The sequence below is a fragment of the Staurois parvus genome, unplaced genomic scaffold (assembly GCF_062004578.1).
Source record: "Staurois parvus isolate SC_StPar_1 unplaced genomic scaffold, SC_StPar_1.0 ptg000958l, whole genome shotgun sequence".
NCBI lineage: Eukaryota > Metazoa > Chordata > Amphibia > Anura > Ranidae > Staurois > Staurois parvus.
In genome coordinates this window covers 1,224,769-1,250,106 of record NW_028318754.1, presented here as the reverse complement: position 1 = coordinate 1,250,106, position 25,338 = coordinate 1,224,769, and the positions used below count along the sequence as shown (strand labels likewise).

Genomic DNA, 25,338 nt, shown 5'->3' with positions numbered 1-25,338 from the left:
TTGTCGCCCTTGTTGCTCTTCAATCTTACCCTGCCCCTTTGGGTACAAAGAGGAGTGTTCCAGTCTCTCGTGGCCCAGGAATGTTTGCCATCAATGAAAGCGAAGCTTCCCATCAACATCCTAGAACTCAAAGCAATATGATGGCTTTGCAACACTGCACAATCTCTGCTATCCACATATAAGGAGTGGACAACTGGAAAGCAGATTGCCTCAGCTACCACTGCCTAGATCAAGGAGCTTGCCCTTTATTAATGATCTACCTGATATATCAGAGGTGGGGGACCACTTTGGTTTGTGGCCAGGTCCAAGGACCCTCAAGTGGTGGCATTGGATGCCATTAAAAATCCACTTAATTCAGCTGAATCTATGCCTTCCCCTCAGTGCAAATTTGACCTTGTCTGCTGTACAAAATAGAGCAAGAGAGAAGAAGCTGGGGATTCTCATTGCACCAAACTGGCCCAGAAGAACCTGGTTCATGGATAAGCTCAAAATACTTGGAAGGGGAAAGGGGTTGTCTATTAACAGGCCAGACCTTCTGTCACAGGGCCATCTATTCCATCCTGCCTTTCAGTCATTGGCTTTAATAGCGAGGTTGTTGAAGCCCAGGACCAAAAAAAGGGGGTCTCATTGTTTCATTTCCACTTTGGTAAAAGCAAGAAAAACCACTTCCATTTCATACCTGGAACCCTTCTCTGCCTGGTGTGAACACAGGCATATCAGTCCCAGAGATTACTCTGTGCCTCATGCTCTGGCCTTCCTACAGTTAGCACTCAAGCAGAATTTGGCCTTAAGTACTCTGAAAGGACTGGTTTTGGCCTTGTCCATTTTTTTTCAAAAACGTTTGGCTTTGCTATCCCTTGTCAAATCCTTTAGCCAAGCTGTATCTTGCACAGGGACCGTGTCTTTGTTCTTTGCCTTTATAGAGCCCACCCTTTGAACCCATCAGGGATATCCCTTTAGATGACCTCTGCTGCAAAGCATCTTTTTTTGGTTGCAATCACGCCTGTCAGAAGTGTCTGAGCTGGTGGTTGTCCCTTGTAAGGAGCCTTATGCCCTTCTGCAAAGCGCCCAGAGAAAATTGATCATCTTCACTGCCTGGCCTTAGTCAGAACCATAGGAGTCTACCTCAAAGCAGCAGTTTTGATAAGGAAGACTGATTCCCTATTATTCCTATCCTCCAGACCTTGCAAGGGACATCCTGCTTCCAAAGCCACCATTGCTCAGTGGATAAGGCAGCTGCTCACTAGAGCTCACTCTTGAGGACAAATCTTCTGCACTTTTACACTTCCTCACCACCAGATTCCAAGGAGTTTTCTGGATATTTGGCACCAGGCCTCTGCAGCCCAGCTCTATATGGCCGCCACCGTGTCCTGTGTTCATACCTTTTTAAAGGCTCTACTAGGTGGACTTCCAGTCATCTGTGGGTACTGCTTTTGGGTCCTGCATCAGCAGTTTGAAGTTGGGTCTGTTGACCCTTGTCATTGTTGGGCCTGTTGGCACAGTTCTGTTTGCCTAGTTGTTGTCTGCATTTCGCAGGCCATGGGGCATCCCTAAGCAGTGAATGAGAATAGGACAAAAAGTAAAAGTACAAAATCATTTATTAATGTTATCTGAAACAAAATTCATCTGGTCTGCTTAAGCGTTTCACTCCATTAAGCTTAGTCGCAGAGGCTCTGTGATGCTGTGTTATGTAGAGGTTCTCTTTAATGGAACATCAGGGGTCATTTGGATGTTTTGTCTCACCTGCTTTCCTTTGAAGCTAGTAGAGCACACATTGTGCTCCATTAGCCTCATCCCCAGCCTCAACAGCTAGGGAAAATGACCGCAAGCAGTGCTCACAAAATAGAGAATATGAGCAAATAGATGTTTTCTGGTCTTCCTCCTCTCTATCTGGCATCGCCCACCATGCTGATCCCAAGTCTGCAGATGGGAGCATGAAGTCTGGGAAACAAGCAGGGGTAAGAACGTAGCCAGGGTGTGTGGAAACAATCGGGCAACTATCACTTCTCTCTGACAGCAAATAGTGTCTCAGATTTACACACATTGTGTGTAAAACCCACCATTGCTGCTAACATAAGAATTACGATTGTGGTAGTGAAACATTACATATTCTCTCCCACATTGGTAACTAAAAAATGCAGCCACAACACCCTGATCCCTTTTTTCTGGGGACCAATTGTAGGGCTTCAAAATCTACCAGGATTACCGCTCTATAATGCAGTTTTTGTTTGGAGATTAAATATATAAACTTTTTGATAAAATATTCTGGTATAGTCCTGCATATGCAGTGAATGGGTTGTACAAATGATTTTTAGTTTGAATAACTTTGTGGAAGAATGTATATTTGAGAAAATAGAAAAAACTGCCATATTGGGCCTGTGTTTTAATAATGTGCTTTGCTTCTTTTCTGTGGTAGGCAATCATGGCTCAACTTCCGCAAGAACAGAAAGCTAAAATTGCAGAACAGGTTGCTAGCTTTCAAGAAGAAAAGAGTAAACTGGATGCTGAAGTATCAAAATGGGATGACAGCGGAAATGATATCATCGTTCTGGCTAAGCAGATGTGCATGATAATGATGGAGATGACAGACTTTACTAGGTATGCTGTGAGGATCAAAAAAATAGATTTTTAAAACACAATTCAGTTTATGCATATGAGCTACAACATGCTTAACTTTTATAACAGAGGAAAAGGACCACTTAAAAATACATCAGATGTGATTAGTGCAGCAAAGAAGATTGCAGAAGCTGGGTCACGAATGGATAAATTGGGGCGCACCATAGCTGACCATGTAAGTACTTTCTACTGCAGTAGAGAGATAATGCACAGCAGTATTATAACAGTATACTTTAGAGCAGATAAAGCTGCTTGTGTAATTTATCACAGTATATTATGCCATTTTACTTATTGGTTTCTAATGAAAATGTTTTTTTTTTTTTTTTTTTTTTTTAAAGATTTTTTTTTTAATTCAAATTCTGAACTCCACATTTATTAACTAAAGAGAATTAGAGTTCATAAATGTGCAGAGCAGTTTTTGCATTTTTTTGCACACGTTTAAAAATTCATTTTAGAGCTGAAGATTACACAAAACCCCAAAACATTATATATTTTCTGAAAGCCGGCACCCTAGAGAATAAAATAGTGGTTGTTCCAATTTTTTATGTCACATATTCTTGCAAAGGTCTAGGAAATGCAACATTTCAGTAAAATCACACTAAAGTGAATTTTAGGGCTAAAAGACCCTGCATTTCTCTTCTGTGATCCATTAGATATATTGCAATGCAAACCACATTGCAATACATGTTTCCCCCGCTATTCTAGCCAGGAAAGTGACAGCTGTGACGTTGCCTTCCAGGTCACACAAGGAAGGGGAGGGAAGCAGACATTCATCTGCTCTCCTCTCCTCTCTCCCCATCCACCGTGGTTCTCCCCGAGCCCGCAGATGGGCAAGCGGAGGCCCGCGGGGGGAGTGGGTTACTGGAAATGGAGGCTTGGGAAACAATCGGTGGCAGTGGAGCCTCCTGACTGCTTCCACTTGACGGGCAGGAGTCTCCCAGTCTGTTTTATACACAATCCCAGGGGCTGCAGCCCCTAGATTGTGTATAAAACCCCCTGCTGTCAGCAGGACCTGTGGGCAAAAGGGTTAAGGATTCAGCAGGCAAAAAGCTGGAATCTCTGTGGACTTTTTTTCTGTTTTTATTCAAGATTCAATATAAATGTCACCCAGGATTCATCATTTTTGATGAACTGTTGATCTTGGGCTTTAACCAGGGATTGCTTGGAGGGTTCTTCCAAACGTAGTGTTTTCTGTAACTTTAGGGCCTCTTCCACACAGGACTAAAAAAAAAAAAAAAAAGCCACTTTTTTACTGATCTGAATACAGGTGCATTGTTGTCGCACAGCTGCGTAAAGATCAGCAGAACAGCAATGTATACAGAGCCGTGAAAAAAAATGGAAACTTTTACGTTGGAGTGCAGTAATTTAAACTGGCAATTAAAAGAAGATGAATAAGAATTTTACGCAAGTATACACATACACACCTTTTATACACCTATACACTTGAATTCGAAAGGTCTTTGTGGAACATTTTACTTAGGACCTTTCTGTCAACAAAATCTTGAGTATAAACATCAGTAATTGACAAAATTCATGTGCAAGATGCATAAATGGTTTGTTTGGGCCAAGCTAGGCCAAACAAACTATTAGCTTCACTAACCAATGTGCCTTCTGAGCACGTTGTATAAACTGTAGCATCAGCTACATATACAGTATGCAGTTTTATGTTCCAACAGTGGCATGGGAATTTCCTGCTCCCTTCCCAAAACAGCTCTGCTCACCCATTCACAGGTAGCTGTGTATTCTGTGGTCGATAGTGACATCATTTGCCCATCTCTTCCACCTTGTCCAATCATTCACCCACTTCTTTACCGCAGCTGATCAGAGTATGCTTTGTACTCTTCCTCAGAATACAACGCTTCGTGTGAATAGCTGAGCAGACCTCCCAGAATTTTGTTATGAGAAGGGAAGTCCATGTCCTGCTGCTGGAACTCAGCAATGTATACTTTATGCAGCATTTCCAGTTGGCACATCTGTTGGTGATGGAAATGGTTTGTTTGGGGCATCTTACCCCCCTTAATAACCAGGTCATTTTTTGCTATTCAGCACTGTGCTATTTCAACTGGTAATTGTGTGGTCATGCAGTGCTTTACCCAAACAAAATGTATGCCTTTTCTTTTAACACAAATAGAGCTTTCTTTTGGTGGTGTTTGATCACCACTGTGGGGGAGGGGCCCGAACATGGCGCCGTGAGCTCAAGGCGCCAGCTAGCCATGTGTACAGCCCTGTCCTGATATGCCCTGTCAGCCACCTGGAGCCCTGTCCTACCTGAGAACCTGGGCAGGAGTGGAGAATCTCGGCAGCTCCGAGTCCGGGCGTCCTGGTGGTGCTCTCAGTGGCGGTCGAGTCCGGACCTGTGCCCCTGGTAGAGATGGCGGGTCGGCGAGCCTTGGCTGCCCCCCCCCCCCCCGGGAGCAGGAGACTGTGGCATTGGAGGAGAAGGGGACGGTGAAAGCGTCCTTGTGTCAACTCATGTGACTTCCCAGGTGACAGCCCATGTGACGGATGGTGGTAATTTTGAAAGTGACAAGCTACTCCAAAAGTCCAGGAAAGTGGTGTGGCTTCATGGCTTTAGAAGAGGCAGAGTATTAAAGATGATTTACTCTGGATTTGGACAGCAGCCTTTGGAGACCCTGAGATACCCTAGATGTCTAATATACAGTCAGGTCCATAAATATTGGGACATCAACACATTTCTAACACTTTTGGCTCTATACACCACCACAATGGATTTGAAATGAAACGAACAAGATGTGCTTTAACTGCAGATTGTCAGCTTTAATTTGAGGGTATTTACATCCAAATCAGGTGAACGGTGTAGGAATTACAACAGTTGGCATATGTGCCTCCCACTTGTTAAGGGACCAAAAGTAATGGGACAGAATAATAATCATACATCAAACTTTCACTTTTTAATACTTTGCAAATCCTTTGCAGGCAATTACAGCCTGAAGTCTGGAACGCATAGACATCACCAGACGCTGGGTTTCATCCCTGGTGATGCTCTGCCAGGCCTCTACTGCAACTGTCTTCAGTTCCTGCTTGTTCTTGGGGCATTTTCCCTTCAGTTTTGTCTTCAGCAAGTGAAATGCATGCTCAATCGGATTCAGGTCAGGTGATTGACTTGGCCATTGTATAACATTCCACTTCTTTCCCTTAAAAAAAACTCTTTGGTTGCTTTTGCAGTATGCTTTGGGTCATTGTCCATCTGCACTGTGAAGCAGCGTCCAATGAGTTCTGAAGCATTTGGCTGAATATGAGCAGATAATATTGTCCGAAACACTTCAGAATTCATCCTGCTGCTTTTGTCAGCAGTCACATCATCAATAAATACAAGAGAACCAGTTCCATTGGCAGCCATACATGCCCACACCATGACACTACCACCACCATGCTTCACTGATGAGGTGGTATGCTTAAGATCATGAGCAGTTCCTTTCCTTACTCTTCTCTTCCCATCACTCTGGTACAAGTTGATCTTGGTATCATCTGTCCATAGGATGTTGTTCCAGAACTGTGAAGGCTTTTTTAGATGTCGTTTGGCAAACTCTAATCTGGCCTTCCTGTTTTTGAGGCTCATCAATGGTTTACATCATGTGGTGAACCCTCTGTATTCACTTTGGTGAAGTCTTCTCTTGATTGTTGACTTTGACACACATACACCTACCTCCTGGAGAGTGTTCTTGATCTTGCCAACTGTTGTGAAGGGTGTTTTCTTCACCAGGCAAAGAATTCTTTGGTCATCCACCACAGTTGTTTTTTCCATGGTCTTCCGGGTCTTTTGGTGTTGCTGAGCTCACCGGTGCGTTCCTTCTTTTTAAGAATGTTCCAAACAGTTGTTTTGGCCACACCTAATGTTTTTGCTATCTCTCTGATGGGTTTGTTTTGTTTTTTCAGCCTAATGATGGCTTGCTTCACTGATCGTGACAGCTCTTTGGATCTCATCTTGAGAGTTGACCGCAACAGATTCCAAATGCAAATAGCACACTTGAAATGAATTCTGGACCATTTATCTGCTCATTGTAATTGGGATAATGAGGGAATAACGCACACCTGACCATGGAACAGCTGAGAAGCCAATTGTCCCATTACTTTTGGTCCCTTAACCAGTGGGAGGCACATATGCAAACTGTTGTAATTCCTACACCGTTCACCTGATTTGTATGTAAATACCCTCAAATTAAAGCTGACAGTCTGCAGTTAAAGCACATCTTGCTAGTTTCATTTCAAATCCATTGTGGTGGTGTATAGAGCCAAAAATGTTAGAATTGTGTCAATGTCCCAATATTTATGGACCTGACTGTATATTGACACCTCATTAACTCAACTAATTTCATCAGGAGTTGGGCTCAGCGGCAACAGCTGGGACTGAGTGCTCTCTGGGATGGTGAGATATGGATCTGCCAGCATGAAAGGTGGTGGTGAGTTGCCATGAGCAGCGGTGGGACTTTTTTTTTATTGTGATACATCTGATGTTATTGCTGCAGTCTAAATGCACTCCTGAGTACTAGGGAGGACTGTATTTGTGGGGGTTCTCAGTGGTTCTTAGTAGTGGTGGAATTGGTTAGATCACTCCTGCTCCCAAAGTAACAAATAGGAGAGATTAAAGTCAGCAGAGGAAAAAATCTTTCCTGGGGACAGATAATACAGCAGTCGTGCAAACTCAGTGGTAAAGTTTAAAGGGATGAAGAGCAGATCAGTCAAAGTGGGGGGAGTAAAAAAACAACTCAAGCAAGTGCGAATACTAGCACAATAAGGAAATACCTCTGCAGAAGAAAGAGGAGAAATTAACCCCTGATAAACAGGAGAAAACTGGAAAAGGGGTGGGAGATCACTCAATGTCACTAAGGACACAAGCGAACCAGTCCAATGACCCGATAAATGCGGACAGCATAACAGATCAAAGTGTTTTGGAACAACCGGTAGCTACATTACAAATACCTACAGAAGCTGATATGGTGGAAATGTTTGCAAAATTGGAGATGTCTATGAAAAGTGAAATGGTGGCAATACGTAACGATCTGGGTTGAATACTGACATGGGGGGGGGGGGGGGTGGAGAGAAGAAGGCAAAAGTTGATAGGTTTGGTAGTAGGGAGGGAAGGGAGAAAGTCCATATCAAGCTGTCTGTATCTGTCTTCCTGTGATGGGAATGTTAGTAGGATAACGGGATAATATTTGAAATGAGTGTGATAAAGTTTGAATTATAACATGAAAGGGTTAAATTCTCCAACAAAAAGACCTAAGACACTGAGGAAAATCCACCAATACTCCATAGATGTGGTGTTTCTTCAAGAGACACATATAACTCAGGACACAAATGTTAAGTTATATACTGAGCACCACGCAATGTGGTATTTTGCTGATTCCTCAGTTAAAAGAGCTAAAGGTGTAGCAATTGGGTTCTCAAAAAAAAGATGAAAGAATGGAGGATCCTGAGGGCCAGTTTCTATTTTTGAGGGGAAAGTTACAAGGAGTTGAATATACACTAGCTAATATTTATGGTCCAAATAAAAATCCAGAGATGTTCATGGAAGGTGTATTAGGGAAACTTTCTGAATTTAAAAAAGGTGACCTGGTTGTGGCAGGAGACTTAAATGTGTCTGGATCCTCAGATGGATGCATCTTCATGTACGCAGATAGAGGGAAGTAGGAAATCTAAATTAATGAAGAGATTACTATATAAGTGCCAACTGAGTGATACCTGGAGAGTAAAACATCCAGGTGAAAGGGATTATACCTTTTCTCTCCAGTACATGGTTCGTACTCAAGACTGGATTATATAATGATCAAGCATAGACAACTGGAGTCGTTGGTGAGTTCCAACATAGAGGTTATGTCCATCTCTGATCATGCTCATGTCACAATGAGACTACGGGTAGGAAGGAATGAGGACAAAATAAATATATAGAGCCTAAATGAGATGTTTTTACAGGACCCAGAAATAGAGAAAAGGCTTAGGCAGGAAATTGAGCAATTTTTTGAGTGCAATGAGACCGAGGAGGTCTCGGTGGCCACAATTTGGGAGGCACATAAAGCATATATCAGGGGTATACTGATTTCAATAGGTGCAGAAAAAGAGTACGAGGGGAAAAAATAAAGGGGGTGATGGAGGAGCTTTATAAATTAGAACAGTTGCATAAAAAGAAGATGGGTACAGACGTTTACCAGAAGATGACCCTTAAAAGAGAACTAAAAAAGCTTATGGAACAGGAGTCAAGAAGGATATTCAACAGGGTCTTAAAAGAAAGATATCAGTGGGGGAATAGACCTGGAAAATTTTTAATGAGGAAACTCAAGGAGAAGAAATCTAAACATTTTATAGAAAGCTTTAAAGATGGTAAAGGAGAAATGGTGTACATCACCACTGATATCACTAATAGGTTCCATAAATACTATAGTAGACTGTACGACGTGAGCCCCAGTAATCTTAAAGAAATGGAGGATGAAAAGAAGTAAAATAGGCAGAAATATTTAAATGAAGTGGAGTTGCTAAGATTAGCACAAGAAAATTTAGAGGCCCTAGAGAGACCAATCACCCCGAAGGAAATTACTCTTTCTTGCGGCCATATTTTTTTTAGGGCCAGAGTCCTGGCCCGGATGGTTAAACTGTGGGATACGTTTCTAAAATGTGTGGTTATATGAAGGCAATAGGGAAGGGACTGGAAATGAGGGAGGAGTCTTTGCAGGTAATGACAGCACACAGTGTACCAGTTATAGGCCTATATCCTTATTAAACATTGACACCAAATTGTACGCTAAGGTACTGGCAATCAGAATGAAGGAGCTGATGCTGGACTGGATACACCTAGATCAGGTAGGATTAATTCCAGGAAGAGAAGGTAGGGACAATGGTCTGAGATCATTGCTCCTCCTACAAAGGGTCAATAGAGAGAAATTGCCAACAATATTCCTGTCAATAGATGGCCGTAAAATGCCAGTATAGTACAAACAGCCCCCCAAATGGCCCCTTTTTGGAAAGTACACAACCCAAAGAATTTAATGCATAGTGACTATTTTGAAGATATCCTTTTGTTCACAGGATTTGAAAGAAGAAAAAAAAAACATTTTATTTTCTTTCTTCGTTTTCCAAAACCCTGTAGCAACAAATGAGATCTGCAAAATACTGATCATGCTCCTTAGCAAGTACCTTGGTGTCAGGGATTCCAAGTTTTGCTGCGGCGCATGGGTATGCGCATGCGCGGAATTCCGATGCGGACTAGCGTGCGGGCACTAGGACATAGGCGCCCGCGGCAACAACTGCGGCCGCTCGTGTGCACTCGCGGACGTGCGCCTTGCACCAATGACCGCTAAGGGCGCACTATTTAAATTGGCTCTGGCAATGCTCAAATTGCCGTATGGTCTTGTTCCTTGTTGTTCCTGAGAGAGTTCCTGTTGTTGCCGAATCTTGCTTGATCCTGACCATTGCTGACCTTCTCCTGCCCTGACCTCTGGCTCATTTGACCATTCTTCTGCCTGTTCCTGATTGTCTGATCTCCTGCTGCTGAACCTGGCCTGTGACCTGACGACCCTCTGCCTGCTGCTCTGTACCACTCTGCCTCCTTCGTTACCGACCCGGCCTGTCTGACTCCGCTACTGTTCCAGTGTGTTCCGTCCATCCATCCTGCACGGACCGCTCTGCCTCTTCACATCAGGCTCTCATCCTGCTACGTTGCACTGGCGGTTCACTCTACCACAGCTGGGTGTACTCAGGGGCCGTGACCGGGTCTCAGTCTGCTCCAAGTCCATCCCCACCATCAGGGGCTCTGGTGAACATGCAGATGGGGGCTTAGACTCCGCCCCGGGGAAAGCCAGTCTGTGGAGCGCTAGAGCTACCGTAGGTAGGTACCTGACACTTGGAGTGTCTACTTTCCAAAAAGGGGTAATTTTGGGGGAGGGGGGTGTTGTACTCTCCTGGCATTTCAGGGCCAACATTAGAAGCTTATCCGACTCCCCACCCACTCTTTTAACCACCTTGAAGACCAAGCCTTTTCTGACACTTTGTTTAAAAAAGTTTTGATCCCCAAACATGATATTTTTTTAAAGCAGTGGACCTAGAGAATAAAACAGTGGGTGTTGAAATTTTTTACATTCCACAGTATTTGCGCTGTGGTTTATTTTTCGAACGCAATTTTTTTGGAAAAAATACACTTTTTAGAATTTGAATGCACAAAAACACAATATATTGGCCAATTGTTTGATAAAATATAAAAATGTTACGCCAAGTAAATGGATACCAAACATAATATGCTTTGAAATTGTTGATCCAGGGAATATCCGATTTGCATCTCGGGGGATCAGGAAGGAATTTTTTTCCCTGCAGGAGCAAATTGTATCTTGCTTTACTGGGGTTTTTTGCCTTCCTCTGGATCAACTGTGGGTATAAGTTTATAACTTTTTTTTTTTTTTTTATGGTTCAACTGGATGGACTTTTGTCTTTTTTCAGCCAGACTAATTATGTAACTAAATTGTGCAACAAACGTAAATGTTTAATATCCATAGGCGACACTTTAAAAGCTTTTACAGGTCACCATTTTAGATTTACACAGGAGGTCTAGTGCTAGAATTACTGCCCTCGATCTGACGTGTGCAGTAATACCTCACGTGCATGGTGCAATCTGTTTACATATCAACACAGGACCACTGCTCGCATTTGCCTATGCATACGAGCACTGGGATGGGTGTGATTTTGTTTTTAACTATTTTGCGTTTTTTTTTTTTTCCTTGTTATCACAGGGAATGAAAATATACCATTTGATAGCAGTAGGCAGTGACAGGTACTGTTTTCTGAGAAATCTGGGGTCTGTTAGTCTCTAGATCTCTCCTCTTCCCTTAAAGCAGTGGTTCTCATCCTTTCTAATGCCGCGACCCCTTAATACAGTTCCTCATGTTGTGGTGACCCCCAACCATAAAATTATTTTCGTTGCTACTTCATAACTGTATGAGTAGTGCCACGTCATTGGTGTCAGTGGGAGGAATAGTGCCACATACTGATGTCAATGGGAGGAATAGTGCCCCATCATTGGTGTCAGTGGGAGGAATAGTGCCCCATCGTTGGTGTCAGTGGGAGGAATAGTGCCCCATCGTTGGTGTCAGTGGGAGGAATAGTGCCCCATCGTTGGTGTCAGTGGGAGGAATAGTGCCCCATCGTTGGTGTCAGTGGGAGGAATAGTGCCCCATCGTTGGTGTCAGTGGGAGGAATAGTGCCCCATCGTTGGTGTCAGTGGGAGGAATAGTGCCCCATCGTTGGTGTCAGTGGGAGGAATAGTGCCCCATCGTTGGTGTCAGTGGGGGGAGGAATAGTGCCCCATCGTTGGTGTCAGTGGGGGGAGGAATAGTGCCCCATCGTTGGTGTCAGTGGGGGGAGGAATAGTGCCCCATTGTTGGTGTCAGTGGGGGGAGGAATAGTGCCCCATCGTTGGTGTCAGTGGGGGGAGGAATAGTGCCCCATCGTTGGTGTCAGTGGGGGGAGCAATAGTGCCCCATGGTTGGTGTCAGTGGGGGGAGCAATAGTGCCCCATCGTTGGTGTCAGTGGGGGGAGGAATAGTGCCCCATCGTTGGTGTCAGTGGGGGGAGGAATAGAGCCCCATCGTTGGTGTCAGTGGGGGGAGCAATAGAGCCCCATCGTTGGTGTCAGTGGGGGGAGCAATAGTGCCCCATCGTTGGTGTCAGTGGGGGGAGGAATAGTGCCCCATCGTTGGTGTCAGTGGGGGGAGCAATAGTGCCCCATGGTTGGTGTCAGTGGGGGGAGCAATAGTGCCCCATGGTTGGTGTCAGTGGGGGGAGCAATAGTGCCCCATCGTTGGTGTCAGTGGGGGGAGGAATAGTGCCCCATCGTTGGTGTCAGTGGGGGGAGGAATAGAGCCCCATCGTTGGTGTCAGTGGGGGGAGCAATAGAGCCCCATCGTTGGTGTCAGTGGGGGGAGCAATAGAGCCCCATCGTTGGTGTCAGTGGGGGGAGCAATAGAGCCCCATCGTTGGTGTCAGTGGGGGGAGCAATAGTGCCCCATCGTTGGTGTCAGTGGGGGGAGCAATAGTGCCCCATCGTTGGTGTCAGTGGGGGGAGCAATAGTGCCCCATCGTTGGTGTCAGTGGGGGGAGGAATAGTGCCCCATCGTTGGTGTCAGTGGGGGGGTGGAATAGTGCCCCATCATTGGTATTAGTGACACCAATGATGGGGCACTATTCCTCCCACTGACACCAATGATACTTACCTTGCTGACCCCTGCTCCAGCCTGGGCTCGCTCGCTCCCTCCCTCTCCCATGGTACAGACACTTACCGGTCAGATGTCTTCCTTCTCCGTCCGCTCTCCTCCTCTTCACTCGCTCGATCTTCGCGGTGCCGCTTGGCTCCTCCTCTCCAAGCTCCACCTGCTCGCCAGAGATTGGCCGCCTGTGTGCCTCTCCTGAGCTACAGTTCCGGCGGCCAATCACCGGCGAGGATTGATCCCGGGGGTGTGTCCAGATGACAGGGACGGGATGTCATCCCGCCCACACCTGAAGACGGATAGAGGAGCGGTGTCTCGGTTCCTAAGGCCATCAGAAATATGTGTTTTCCGATGGTCTTAGGCAACCCCTGTAAAAGTGTTGTTCGACCCCCAAAGGGGTCGCGACCCACAGGTTGAGAACCGCTGCCTTAAAGCATCTGATTACACTAAGATCAGTGTGATCAGTTGCTTTCCCAATTTTAAATTGGCGCTCTTTATTTTCAGCAAAACCGAAATGATGAAGTGCTTGTAGCTTTCATAGACCATAGAGATTGCCGGGTCCCGAATACTGGGATCTGCATATGGGGGGGAGCATTGTGGACCCACTCAGGTGCAGCGCCCTCCTGTGTTGGTACAGCCCTGTAACTGCCGCCTGTTCGCAATACATTGTGGGCCGATGAGAAGTGGTTAAAGTCACCATAAACATGAAGTTAGACTTTAAAGTGGTTGTAAATGCTGAAGGTTTTTTTACTGAAGTATTAAAATGCATTCTGTGCATGAAAGTAAAAAAACCTTCTGTGTCCTGCTCCCCCCCCCCCCCCCAACTCCCCCCTAACACTTACCTGAGCTCCCTCTCATTCCAGAAATGTGCACGAGAGTCTTGGCTGTCCTGGGACTCCCTCTCCCCATTGCCTGAGACAGCAGTGGGAGCCATCGGCTCCCACTGCTGTCAAGCACAGTCAGCCAATGAGGAGAGAGCAAGGGTTGGGGCTGAGCCACGGACACAGCACGCACCAGTACCCCCATAGTAAGCGGCTTGCTATTGGGAGCACTGGTCAAGGGGGCGGACACAGAAGTGCCAGCAGGGATCCCGAGAAGAGGATTAGGGCTGCTCTGTGCAAAACCACTGCCAAGAGCAGGTAAGTGTAACATGTTTTTTGTTTTTTTGCAAAAAAAGCCGAACCTTTAGTGTCACTTTAAGCTTTCCTTTTATAGATAACACTATTTGGGGTGTCTTAAAAAGGCACTTGTTCCACTCAGACTTGCAGCATAGGTCCTCTTCCTAAAAAGGCACACCTTCCCTACAGATGCTGTTTTTACTCCCAGGAAGGGAGGATTTCTGGTAAGTTACCATCTACCTGAATTCTGGGAATACATCACAAGCTGTTTGTTGTAGATTTGAAGCCAATTAGGCTTTGAAAATCAGATTGTCGTACAAATCGATTACCAATATGGCCAGATTTGAGTTTCGCCAGCACTGTGACCAGAAGTTTTATAAAACTCTGGAAATTATGGCCAAACTTAAAATCAATCACAAAAAAAAAAAAATAATAATGGACTGCACCACAGATTACCACTGGGTTTTTTTGGGTATAATAGGGAAGCAGCCATTTTCTTTTTGGTAGTGTCCCAAAAAAAGTGCATGAATTTATAAAAACAGCATTAACCCACCCCCAACTCAAATGCTGTAACACAAAAAATCAACTACAGGAAAAGGAGGGGCCTAAGGACAGAACCTTGTGGTACCCCAACAGAAAGAGGAAGCGGAGGAGGAGGATTTGTATGTGACACTGAAAGTGCGCTGAGAAAGGTAAGAGGAGAACCAGGAGAGAGCAGAGTCAGAGGCCGATGGAGTGGAGTTTACTGAGGAGGAGCGGGTGGTCGACTGTGTCAAAGGCAGCGGAAAGGTCAAGGAGTATGGAGTAATGGCCGTTGGTTTTAGCAGTTAGTAGGTCATTAGTGAGTTTTAGTAGGGCAGTTTCTGTGGAATGTTGTGGACAGAAGCCAGACAATCGGGGATGAAGAAGGTTGTTGTCGGTGAGGTAGCAGTTCATACGGTTGTGAACAAGGCGCTCGAGAAGCTTGGAGGCAAACGGGAGCAGGGAGATGGGTCTTGAGTAAATCTACCACAGTAACAATTATTTGACTCTAGTATGAACCAAAGCTCTTGCTGCTTGGAAATCCCATTTTTTAACGATGTCCCCTTTTTCATTCCCATTTATATTCAGATGTTCGGGATCAAGAAATTGTGAATAACTTTGTAATTGATACCAAATATCTGCTTTAGAACTTCCTATTTCCCCAGAATTTAACATGTTTCTTGTATTCTTGTAATATCTCCTGACCAAATAGTAGGCTCATTTCCTTTTAAAACTATTACCCAGAATCCCATATCTGATAAGTTGCATTCAAAGTTTTGTTATTGATTATATAAGATCCTTGCATTTTATGCTCTTCAATATCATTACTATGAACCAAATACAATTCCATGCAAGTTCTTCCATAGCCCATGCACACATATCCTAACAAGTCTTCAGCTGTATTAATGTCACTGTTCTTTGGAAAAAATATTTTGTTCCTAATAAGTGTAATATCTTTCTTGTGTAGGGCTTCAATACTGTTAACCTCTGCATTGCTGGAACAGTTTATAATGTATATTACCACTGATATTGTCATTAGAGAAAGCTCAATCCTGTGACGATAAGTCCTCTTTTTTTACTGTTTTGTTTTTCTTTATGTTCTTTTGTTGTAATTTTTAATTCTTTTTGGAATCTGCAATTTTTTTTTCCAGATTTTTGAAATCTATTTCTGTAAAAGAAATGCAGTATCATTACCTCGGCATAAACAATTTACATTGGTCAGTGTGTACCCACATTTTTTTTGTCTACGAGCATTTTTCACTGTTTTTATCATTACTTGTCATCCTATTTCAAACTTTGAAGAATGTGGAGGAGCCATTTTTTGCATGCGAGTAGCTGCATGTAGTGCAGTGTTGTTCAGATTGTCTTGCAACATCTGTAACCACTTTTGTTTTTTCTATTGCCTCTGTGGTGTAGACGAAAAAGGTTCATGGGGAAACGCAAGCGGCATTTTCCTTCCTGTCATTAACTCAACAGGAGAATACTGTGTTGCAGAAGATGTTGTACTTCTGACACTCATCAGAACCAATGGTACAGCATCAACCCAAGTATTTCCTCTGTCCAATAACATTTTTGTAATTCTTGATTTGACAGTCCTATTCATTCTTTCCACAATACCTGCAGATTGCGGATGATATGGCACATGAAATCTCTGTTGTATTCCTAAGATTTTACACATTGTCTGCATGATTTTACCTGTGAACTGGAATCCTGTGTCACTACTGAGGTTTGTTGGTATACCCCAGACTGGAAAAACATGATTAATTAGCATTTTAGCAGTTGTTAATGCGTCATCTTTGCGAACAGGCAAAATTTCAATCCTTTTTGGGAAAACATCAACTATAACTAGAGCATATCTGAACCCATTTTTCCCTGTAAGGTAATGGTCCTATAAAATATAGTTTTAATGTGGAGCATGGTCCATCTGCTGGAGGAGTTCTTTGTAATGGAGGTTTTTGACCCTTTGGTCGAGGATTCACTTGTGCACAGATTAGACAAGATTGAATTACATCTGTTTCTTCCATTTTGTCCCAGTAAAATTTCTTTGAGAATTTCACGCAATCTATGTTTACCTATGTGACCTAGGCTTTCATGATTGTATTTTGTAAATTCTACCTGTAGATGCTGTGGTATAACAGGATGCAGAAACCCGTTTTAGGTCATGACATAAAATCCTGTTTTCACAAACAAAGGGAGATTTTGGATCAACTTGAGAAACAGAGATGGATCCCTTTTCTCTTCTTCTGTAAAGGAGTGAAATTTGTGTCTGTCTTCCTAACAACATTAACTGAGACTGGTTCAGACTGAATCACTGGTTCTCCATGTAAAGCTGCTTATTTTGCTACTGCACGCTGGACAGACTGCAAGCAAACACCCTGGGAAACCTCTCTTACATACCTGAGTCCCACTCCGTGTACCTTTTCTATAATGCGCCCCCTCTTCTCCTTATCATATTACTATCCTCTGTTCCCAAATCTCATTTCCTTACCCCTCTGCTCCACCCCAAAACTTGTACATCTCCCCCTCATTGCTATCATCTCCCTACTATTGCTCTCTTCACCTCCCCAAAATGCCTCTTCCACTCCTCCTCATTTTCCTCTCCTCCGTTCCCAAAATCCATTCACTATATCCCTCTGCTCCTCCCAAACAATTGTATATTGTGTCCTCACTGCTTCCTTCACCCCTCTACGGCACCCACCACCTCCTCCTAATACTCCACTCTCCCACTAACCCGAACACCTCCACTAGTAGTTTCTCACAGCTCCTGCACATCCCGCTCCCATGCCACCTTTCTCACCCTTCTCCTCCTCCTCCTAACCGCGGGGGACATCTCCCCGAATCCTGGCCCTCCACCACCTCCCTCACCCACACAACACCCTCCTGCCTCCACGTCCTGCCGCAACCCCCGCAACTTAGTATCTGTCCCCCTGCTCCCTAAAATCTCCCCCCCCCGTTTTCATGTGAACTCCTGAATGCCCGATCGGTGTGCAACAAGTTTACCGCCATCCACGACCTCTGTTTCCCGCTCCCTCAACCTCCTAGCGATCACGGAAACCTGGATCCAGCCCACTGACTCTACCTCCCCTGCTGCACTCTCCTACGGAGGTCTCACCTGGACCCACTCACCCAGACCTGACGGTCGTAAAGGTGGTGGGGTTGGTCTGCTCCTGTCACCGCAGAGCATCTTCCGAGTCCTCCCAAACCCCCCCCTCCCTATCCTTCTCCTCCTTCGAGGCCCACTGCGTCCGACTATTCTCCCCAACCCCCCTGAAGATTGCTGTGATATACCGGCCTCCTGGATCCATACCCCGCTTCCTGGATGACTTTTCCTCCTGGCTACCCTTCTTCCTCTCCTCTGAGCTACCCACCATCATCCTTAGGGATTTCAACATCCCTGTCAACCTCGACAACCCGGACACATCCCATCTCCTCCACTTAACCTCCTCCTTTGCACTTGCACAGTGCATACAATCCACCACCCACTCCAACGGTATTATCCTTGATCTTGTCTTCTCCAACCGCTGCGCTCCCCACAACCTCACTAACACCCCATTCCCTCTCTCTGACCACAACCTGATTACCTTCTCTATCTCCTCGTCCTCCAACGCCTACCCCTCCAAATGTCACACTACTACCAGCTGTAACCTCCGCAACCTCAACCCTGCCCCCCTCCACTCTGCAGCTGATCAACTCCATGACAGCATCCTCCCCCTGTCCTGCCCCTGGCTATGACTGCCTACAACAACACGCTGTCAACAGCCCTTGACTCACTAGTGCCTTTAACCACACGCAACATCAGACCCCGACCGCTCCAGCCCTGGCAGACTGATCACACCAAAACCCTCAAACGACACAGTCGTGCCCTGGAGTGAGGTGCTGGGTGGAGGTGGGGGTGGCGAGAGTAGAGAGTTGAAGGTGAAGTGTCGGCGAGGATTGGAGTAGAGGGTCTTGATGAGGGTCAGGAAGTAGGCTTGTTTGGCTGCGTGGAGGGAGGAGGTGTAGGTGTGGAAGGCAGATTTGTAGCGGGTGAAGGCTTGTTGGGATTTTGACCATTTACAGTCAGCAGCAATTGCTTCTGTCAAACAGATGCTGCCGACTTTGCAATAATCTGCTGGGTCAATTACCACAAGCTTACGATTAGCAGGGCCTTGCCAAACAATGCCATTGGCTAAATCAAGTATCCACCCTCTTTGAGACAAAACGTCTGTACCAATAATCTTCTCTGTACCTTGACAATACCAAATGTAAATTTCAGTTTGCAAACAACCTGGAATTTCAAAAGACACATTTGCACATTTTTTTAGCATGAGCATCACCTTTCCCATTGAACCCTACAACTGTACAAACTGCTGCATTTGATGGAATAGGTCATTTCAAACCTGTGACATTAATTTTGAGCTCCTGTGTCTGAAAGACATTTCAATTTTTGGCCATTAATTTTGGCTTTTACATAGGGGCACCCACACTTGTCTAAGAAAATTGGAGCTACATAATCCAGACAATGAGGCTCAAACTCCCTTTCTTTCACCAGTCATGGCTGTCTTAAAGCATTGGATGAATGTGAGTTGTTCGCATTTTCCTCCCTTACCAATTGACATTTCACTGAGCTCTATCAGGGGAGCATAGGGGTGAAGATGACTTGACTTCCTGTGAACGAGGTGAAGCAGACGTTTCAAGAGGAATAATTCCATTTTCTTTTCCCAAATTCTTCATCTGAATGTCTTTCAAAAATTTCCTGCATTGCCACTTATAATGACCTGGATTTGAACAGTAATAACAAGTGGCTCTCTTTGAGTCCCTTGTCTTACTCTGTCATTCCTGCGGGGGGCAGTGTTCCCAGTCTTGAATTTTACCTGATTTTCATTTTTAGGATGACTATTCTGAATTGTAGCAATTTTTGGTCTTACATTACTTTGCTTTAATTGCCTTCATACTTTGTCTATAATGTAAGCTGCATTGTCTAAATTATCTTTTTCATTAGCAATCAAAAAAGATGCTGGATCTAGATACTTACATTTTTTACCATTGCAAGGATCTCATCCTCTAAATTAAATATCATCCTGTATGCTTTAGAAAATTTAATTCTAAAAGTATCATCATTAATAGTAGCTCTGAAGGAGTCTTAAGATTTCCAAACTAGGTGTTTCCTCTCTATTTTATTATTATTATTATTATTATTATTATACAGTATTTATAAAGCGCCAATGGGTCGCTCAGCACTGTACATTACAGAGGACAGAATATGTGACAGAACAATACCAATACAATGCAAAACATGAGGGGATCGAGGGCCCTGCTCTTTTGAGCTTACAATCTAGGAGGGAGGGGATGGTGGCACAGGAGGAGATAGCTGTGGGGGATGGAGTGGTAGGAAGAGTGGAGGAGGTCGACAAGTTAGCAGGGGGTGGGGTAGGCTTCCCTGAAGAGATGGGTTTTCAGGGTGTGCCTAAAGGAGACGAGAGTAGGTGAAAATTTGATGGGTTGGGGCAAGGAGTTCCAGAGGATGGGTGACACCCTGGAGAAGTCCTGGAGGCGGGCATGGGAGGAGGAGACCAGGGAACTAGAGAGAAGGAGGACTTGTGAGGAGCGGAGTGTGCGTGCTGGGCGGTACTTGGATATTAGGTCAGTGATATAGTACGGGGCAGTATGGTGGACAGCTTTGTACGTCAGTGTTAGGATTTTGAATTTGATCCATTGCGCAATCGGAAGCCAGTGGAGGGATTGGCAGAGGGGGGTGGCGGAAACGGAGCGGTTGGAAAGGTGAATGAGTCTGGCAGCCGTATTCAGGATCGACTGAAGCGGGGATAGCCAGCGGTGAGGCAGGCCAGTGAGGAGGGAGTTGCAGTAGTCGAGTCATGATATGATGAGGAAGTGGATGAGCTGTTTAGTGGTTTCTGGGGTTAGGAACGTTCGTATTTTGGCGATGTTGCGGAGGTGGAGTCTGAACGAGTTTGTTAAAGATTGGACTTGGGGCTGGAAGGATAGGTTGGAGTCCAGAATGACACAAAGTACTCTGGCCTGCGGGGCGGGTTTGATGGTGGTGTTGGATGTGACAGAGAAGTCAATGGGGGGTGGTGTCCGGGCTGGGGGGAAGACAAGAAACTCTGTTTTGGAGAGGTTCAGTTTAAGGAAGTGGAGCAACATCCAGTCTATATTGCTCAGTAGGTGTGTGATTCGGGCGGAGACCGAGGGGGTGAGGTGGGGGGTTGAGAGATAGATTTGTGTGTCGTCGGCATAGAGGTGGTAGTTGAAGCCGTGAGAGTTGGCCAAGGGAGGAGGTGTAGATGGAGAAGAGAAGGGGCCCGAGGATAGAGCCTTGAGGGACCCCAGCAGAGAGGGGGAGTGAGGGGGAGGTGGTAGCATTATAGGTAACTCTAGTAGTGCATAACAACTGACGCAATCTGTCTGATGCATTGCTATGAACTTCCATATCATCCTCATTAATATATGGCATCTTGGTTAATCGACGTGCCATAAAGTTTGGTAGCCATAGTCCGTAAATTCGATTTCTTTGATCATTATTTAATTGCAAAAACTCTCGAAGATATCTGAATTATGAAATGCATCTGCTTTCATATCATATGCTGGCATATCCTTCAATATTTTCATTAACTGATCCTGAATCTGTAACTTCAACTTAAAAGCCCTTACTAACAACTACTGTGTTTGGACAGTAGCTTCACTGCTTTGTTCCTCTGTACCATTGGGTGAATCTGGAATATAAGAAGCCTTTGCTGCTTCTGATTGCTTTTTCTTAGAGAGCACAGCTATTTGCGTGTTTCTTGATATTGCAACATTTTGAGTTTCAATTTATTGCTCAAGATGCTCAATATAGTTACAAAAAGTTTCACAGTTTGTACAATTGGATTCAATAGTAGATATATTATCATGCATGTCTGTACTCTGTAAGACATGTTCACTTTCTGCCTTATTTACAACACAAACCACATTTTTCTCAGGCAATTCAAGCACCATAGAATTGAACACTCTAACTAGCTTCATAATGTTACAATTTTCTATTCATCTTATTAAACGAAAATCTAGCTTTATCAATATCAACATTAGCCTGCATACATTGCTCATACATAGATTTCCACAAACCAGTATCAGAAGCATGGCTAGCTAAACTCTGAAATTCCAACTTGCTTTCCTTAGCTAATGAATCAATAACTTCCATTTTTGCTACTCACCAAATTTAGCAAGTTTTCTTTTTGTTCTGGCTAAGGGACTAGCCTCTCTAGTCTTAAAGTCTCCACTTGGATTCTCAGTTCTCCACAATCACTGTCTTCCAATCTAGATTCTGCAATCTTTTCCGAAGCTTGGTTCATCTCATTCTCCTCTGAGCAAGCGAAGAAAAAGGCAAAAAAGTTGAAAATGGCTGTCTCACCAATAATGTTGGAATTCTAGAGTTGTGAAAAACCTCTATTAATAATCTTATGTCTTTAGGTGATTGTAGAAATCCTTTCTAGAGCCAGCTAAGAAAAATCAGTGTGACTTTATTTGATCACACACAAAAGATAAAAAAATAACAATTTCAAATACAAAAAGAAATGTAGCATAAAATAAGAGTAGTTCCTTGGATGAAAGCAAAATATGTAGTTTCTTTGTGTTAAAGCAGTGGTTCTCAACCTTTCTAACGCCGCGACCCCTTAATACAGTTCCTCATGTTGTGGTGACCCCCAACCATAAAATTATTTTCGTTGCTACTTCAGAACTGTAATTTTGCAGTGGGAGGAATAGTGCCCCATCATTGGTGTCAGTGGGAGGAATAGTGCCCCATCATTGGTGTCAGTGGGAGGAATAGTGTCCCATCGTTGGTATCAGTGGGAGGAATAGTGTCCCATCATTGGTGTCCGTGGGAGGAATAGTGTCCCATCATTGGGGTCAGTGGGAGGAATAGTGCCCCATCATTGGGGTCAGTGGGAGGAATAGTGCCCCATCATTGGTGTCAGTGGGAGGAATAGTGCCCCATCATTGGTGTCAGTGGGAGGAATAGTGCCCCATCATTGGTGTCAGTGGGAGGAATAGTGTCCCATCGTTGGTATCAGTGGGAGGAATAGTGTCCCATCATTGGTGTCCGTGGGAGGAATAGTGTCCCATCATTGGTATCAGTGGGAGGAATAGTGCCCCATCATTGGTGTCAGTGGGAGGAATAGTGCCCCATCACTGGTGTCAGTGGGAGGAATAGTGTCCCAACGTTGGTATCAGTGGGAGGAATAGTGCCCCATCATTGGTATCAGTGGGAGGAATAGTGCCCCATCATTGGTGTCAGTGGGAGGAATAGTGCCCCATCATTGGTGTCAGTGGGGGGAATAGTGCTCCATCATTGGTGTCAGTGGGAGGAATAGTGTCCCATCATTGGTGTCAGTGGGAGGAATAGTGCCCCATCATTGGTGTCAGTGGGAGGAATAGTGCCCCATCATTGGTGTCAGTGGGAGGAATAGTGTCCCATCATTGGTGTCAGTGGGAGGAATAGTGCCCCATCATTGGTGTCAGTGGGAGGAATAGTGCCCCATCATTGGTGTCAGTGGGAGGAATAGTGCCCCATCATTGGTGTCAGTGGGAGGAATAGTGCCCCATCATTGGTGTCAGTGGGAGGAATAGTGCCCCATCATTGGTGTCAGTGGGAGGAATAGTGCCTCATCATTGGTATCAGTGGGAGGAATAGTGCCCCATCATTGGTGTCAGTGGGAGGAATAGTGCCTATCATTGGTGTCAGTGGGGGGAGGAATAGTGCCCCATCGTTGGTATTAGTGACACAAATGATGGGGCACTATTCTTCCCACTGACACCAATGATACTTACCTTGCTGACCCCTGCTCCAGCCTGGGCTCTCTCTCTCCCTCTCCCATCTACAGCCTGCAGAAGCAAAATTTGCACTTACCTGTCAGCTGTCTTCCTTCTCTGGCCTCTCTCCTCTTCACTCGGTCCTGCAGCTCCCTCGATCTTCTTCGATCTGCGCGCTCTGCCGCTCGGCTCCTCCTCTCCAAGCTCCACCTCCACGCCGGTGATTGGCCGCCTGTGTGCCTCTCCTGAGCTACAGTTCCGGTGGCCAATCAGCGGCGAGGAGGCGGAGCTGTTGAGTGATCCCGGAGGTGTGGCCAGGTTACAGGGGCAGCATATCATCCCGCCCACAGATCGCGAGACAGAGCAGCGGTGTCTCGGTTCCTAAGACCATCGGAAATATGTTTTCCGATGGTCTTAGGCGACCCCTGGGAAATGGTCGTTCGACCCCCAAAGGGGTCACGACCCCCAGGTTGAGAACCGCTGTGTTAAAGCATGTGTGCTTGTATGTATGTGTGTCCTATGTCCAGCATGAGCTTAAAATGGCCACAGAACCCAAGTCTCTATCCGCTTTAAAAAGCTTCTTTTGGTGTATGTAGCATGAGTTCCTGCAAGCTTCAGCCTGACTAACATGACTGACAAGAACTCAGGAGGGGGTAACAACTGGAATCTTGTGTTACATAGCAAAATTGAGCTGTCCAGACAAATGTGACTGATGAACAAAAACATAAGCTCTCAAACTTCTTAACCGTTTTAATACCGTGCAATTTTACACCTTCCTGCCCAGGCCATTTTTCAGGTTTCAGCGCTCTCACACTTTGAATGACAATTGCGCGGTCATACAACATTGTACCCAAACTAAAATTTTATCATTTTCTTCACACAACTAGAGCTTTCTTTTGGTGGTATTTAATCACCGCTGGGGTTTTTATTTTTTGCTAAATTAACAAAAAAAGACCAAAAATTTTGAAAAAAAAAATACATTTTTCTTTCTGTTATAAAAGTTTACAAATAAATAATTGTTCTTCATAAATTTAGGCCGAGATGTATTCTGCTACATGTCTTTGGTGAAAATAACCCAAATTAGGATGTATTTTTTAGTTTGTAGGAAAGTTATAGAGTTCACAAACTATGGTATAGATCTGAATATTGATCAATCCTGAAGTACTGACAGCCAATCTAATATCTTGAGGTCCAAGAATGTCAGAACAGTACAGATATCCCCCAAATGACCCCTTTTTGCAGAGTAGACAGTCCGACGTACTTCATAAGAGGCATGGCGAGTTTTTTGAAGTTGTATTTTTTTGTCATAATTTTTCGGAAAATGAAAAAATTAAAAAAATTATTTTCACAATTTTTTTTTTTACATACTGTCACCAGTGCAGTACAGCGTCATCATATAACTGGCATGGCGGTAATTTTTTATTACATTTTTTTTTATTTTTTTTAAGATTTTTTTTCATATTTTACTATGACCAAAATAGTACAATGTTACCATAGTAACACTGTACTACTTTGGGGAAGTGATCAGTATTTTTTTTTTTTTTTACACAATTTGCTTATAGCAAAGAGTTACTTTGCTATAAGCAAGCATTTACCTAAATGAAATCGATTCATTCAGCTTTTTTTTTTTTTTTTTTTTTTTTTTTGTGCTTAGCTGTGATTTGGTCACAGCTAATCACATGACATGTGCATGTGATTAGCTGTGACCATTCACAGCTAGGCACTAGTATACAATGGATGGCATCATGAATGAAGCCATCCATTGTATACAACTGTCATGTGACCTGCTGTGATTGGTCACAGCAGGTCACATGGTACCGGCAACGGGAGCCGGTACTCGGATCTGTCATCGGCCGTGTCCGAGGTGCACGGTGGTGACAGATCGCACTGCTGCGTCGCTCTGCAACCGCGCATGTGCGGGAGCACGCCAAATGGCGTGCACCCGGAATACAGGAGCACATTTCAAGCCGCCAAACGGCCATTGGCCGGGCGGCTAATGGTTAAATGAAATCATAACAAGGTATACATTACATAGGACTACTTTAAGAAAATATAAACTTAAAACTATCAATCATTGAGTCTAAACC

General features: G+C 44.5%; 1 protein-coding gene across 1 annotated transcript in view; it reads left to right on the top strand.

Annotated features, from left to right (window-relative positions):
• Positions 1-25,338, top strand: part of CTNNA1 (catenin alpha 1) — a 274,271-nt gene that overhangs the window by 226,627 nt on the left and 22,306 nt on the right. The window contains exons 15-16 of the mRNA XM_089657034.1: positions 2,417-2,598; positions 2,686-2,791. Of these exons, the coding sequence (XP_089513160.1) occupies positions 2,417-2,598; positions 2,686-2,791 (288 nt within the window). The remainder of the gene's footprint in view (positions 1-2,416; positions 2,599-2,685; positions 2,792-25,338) is intronic.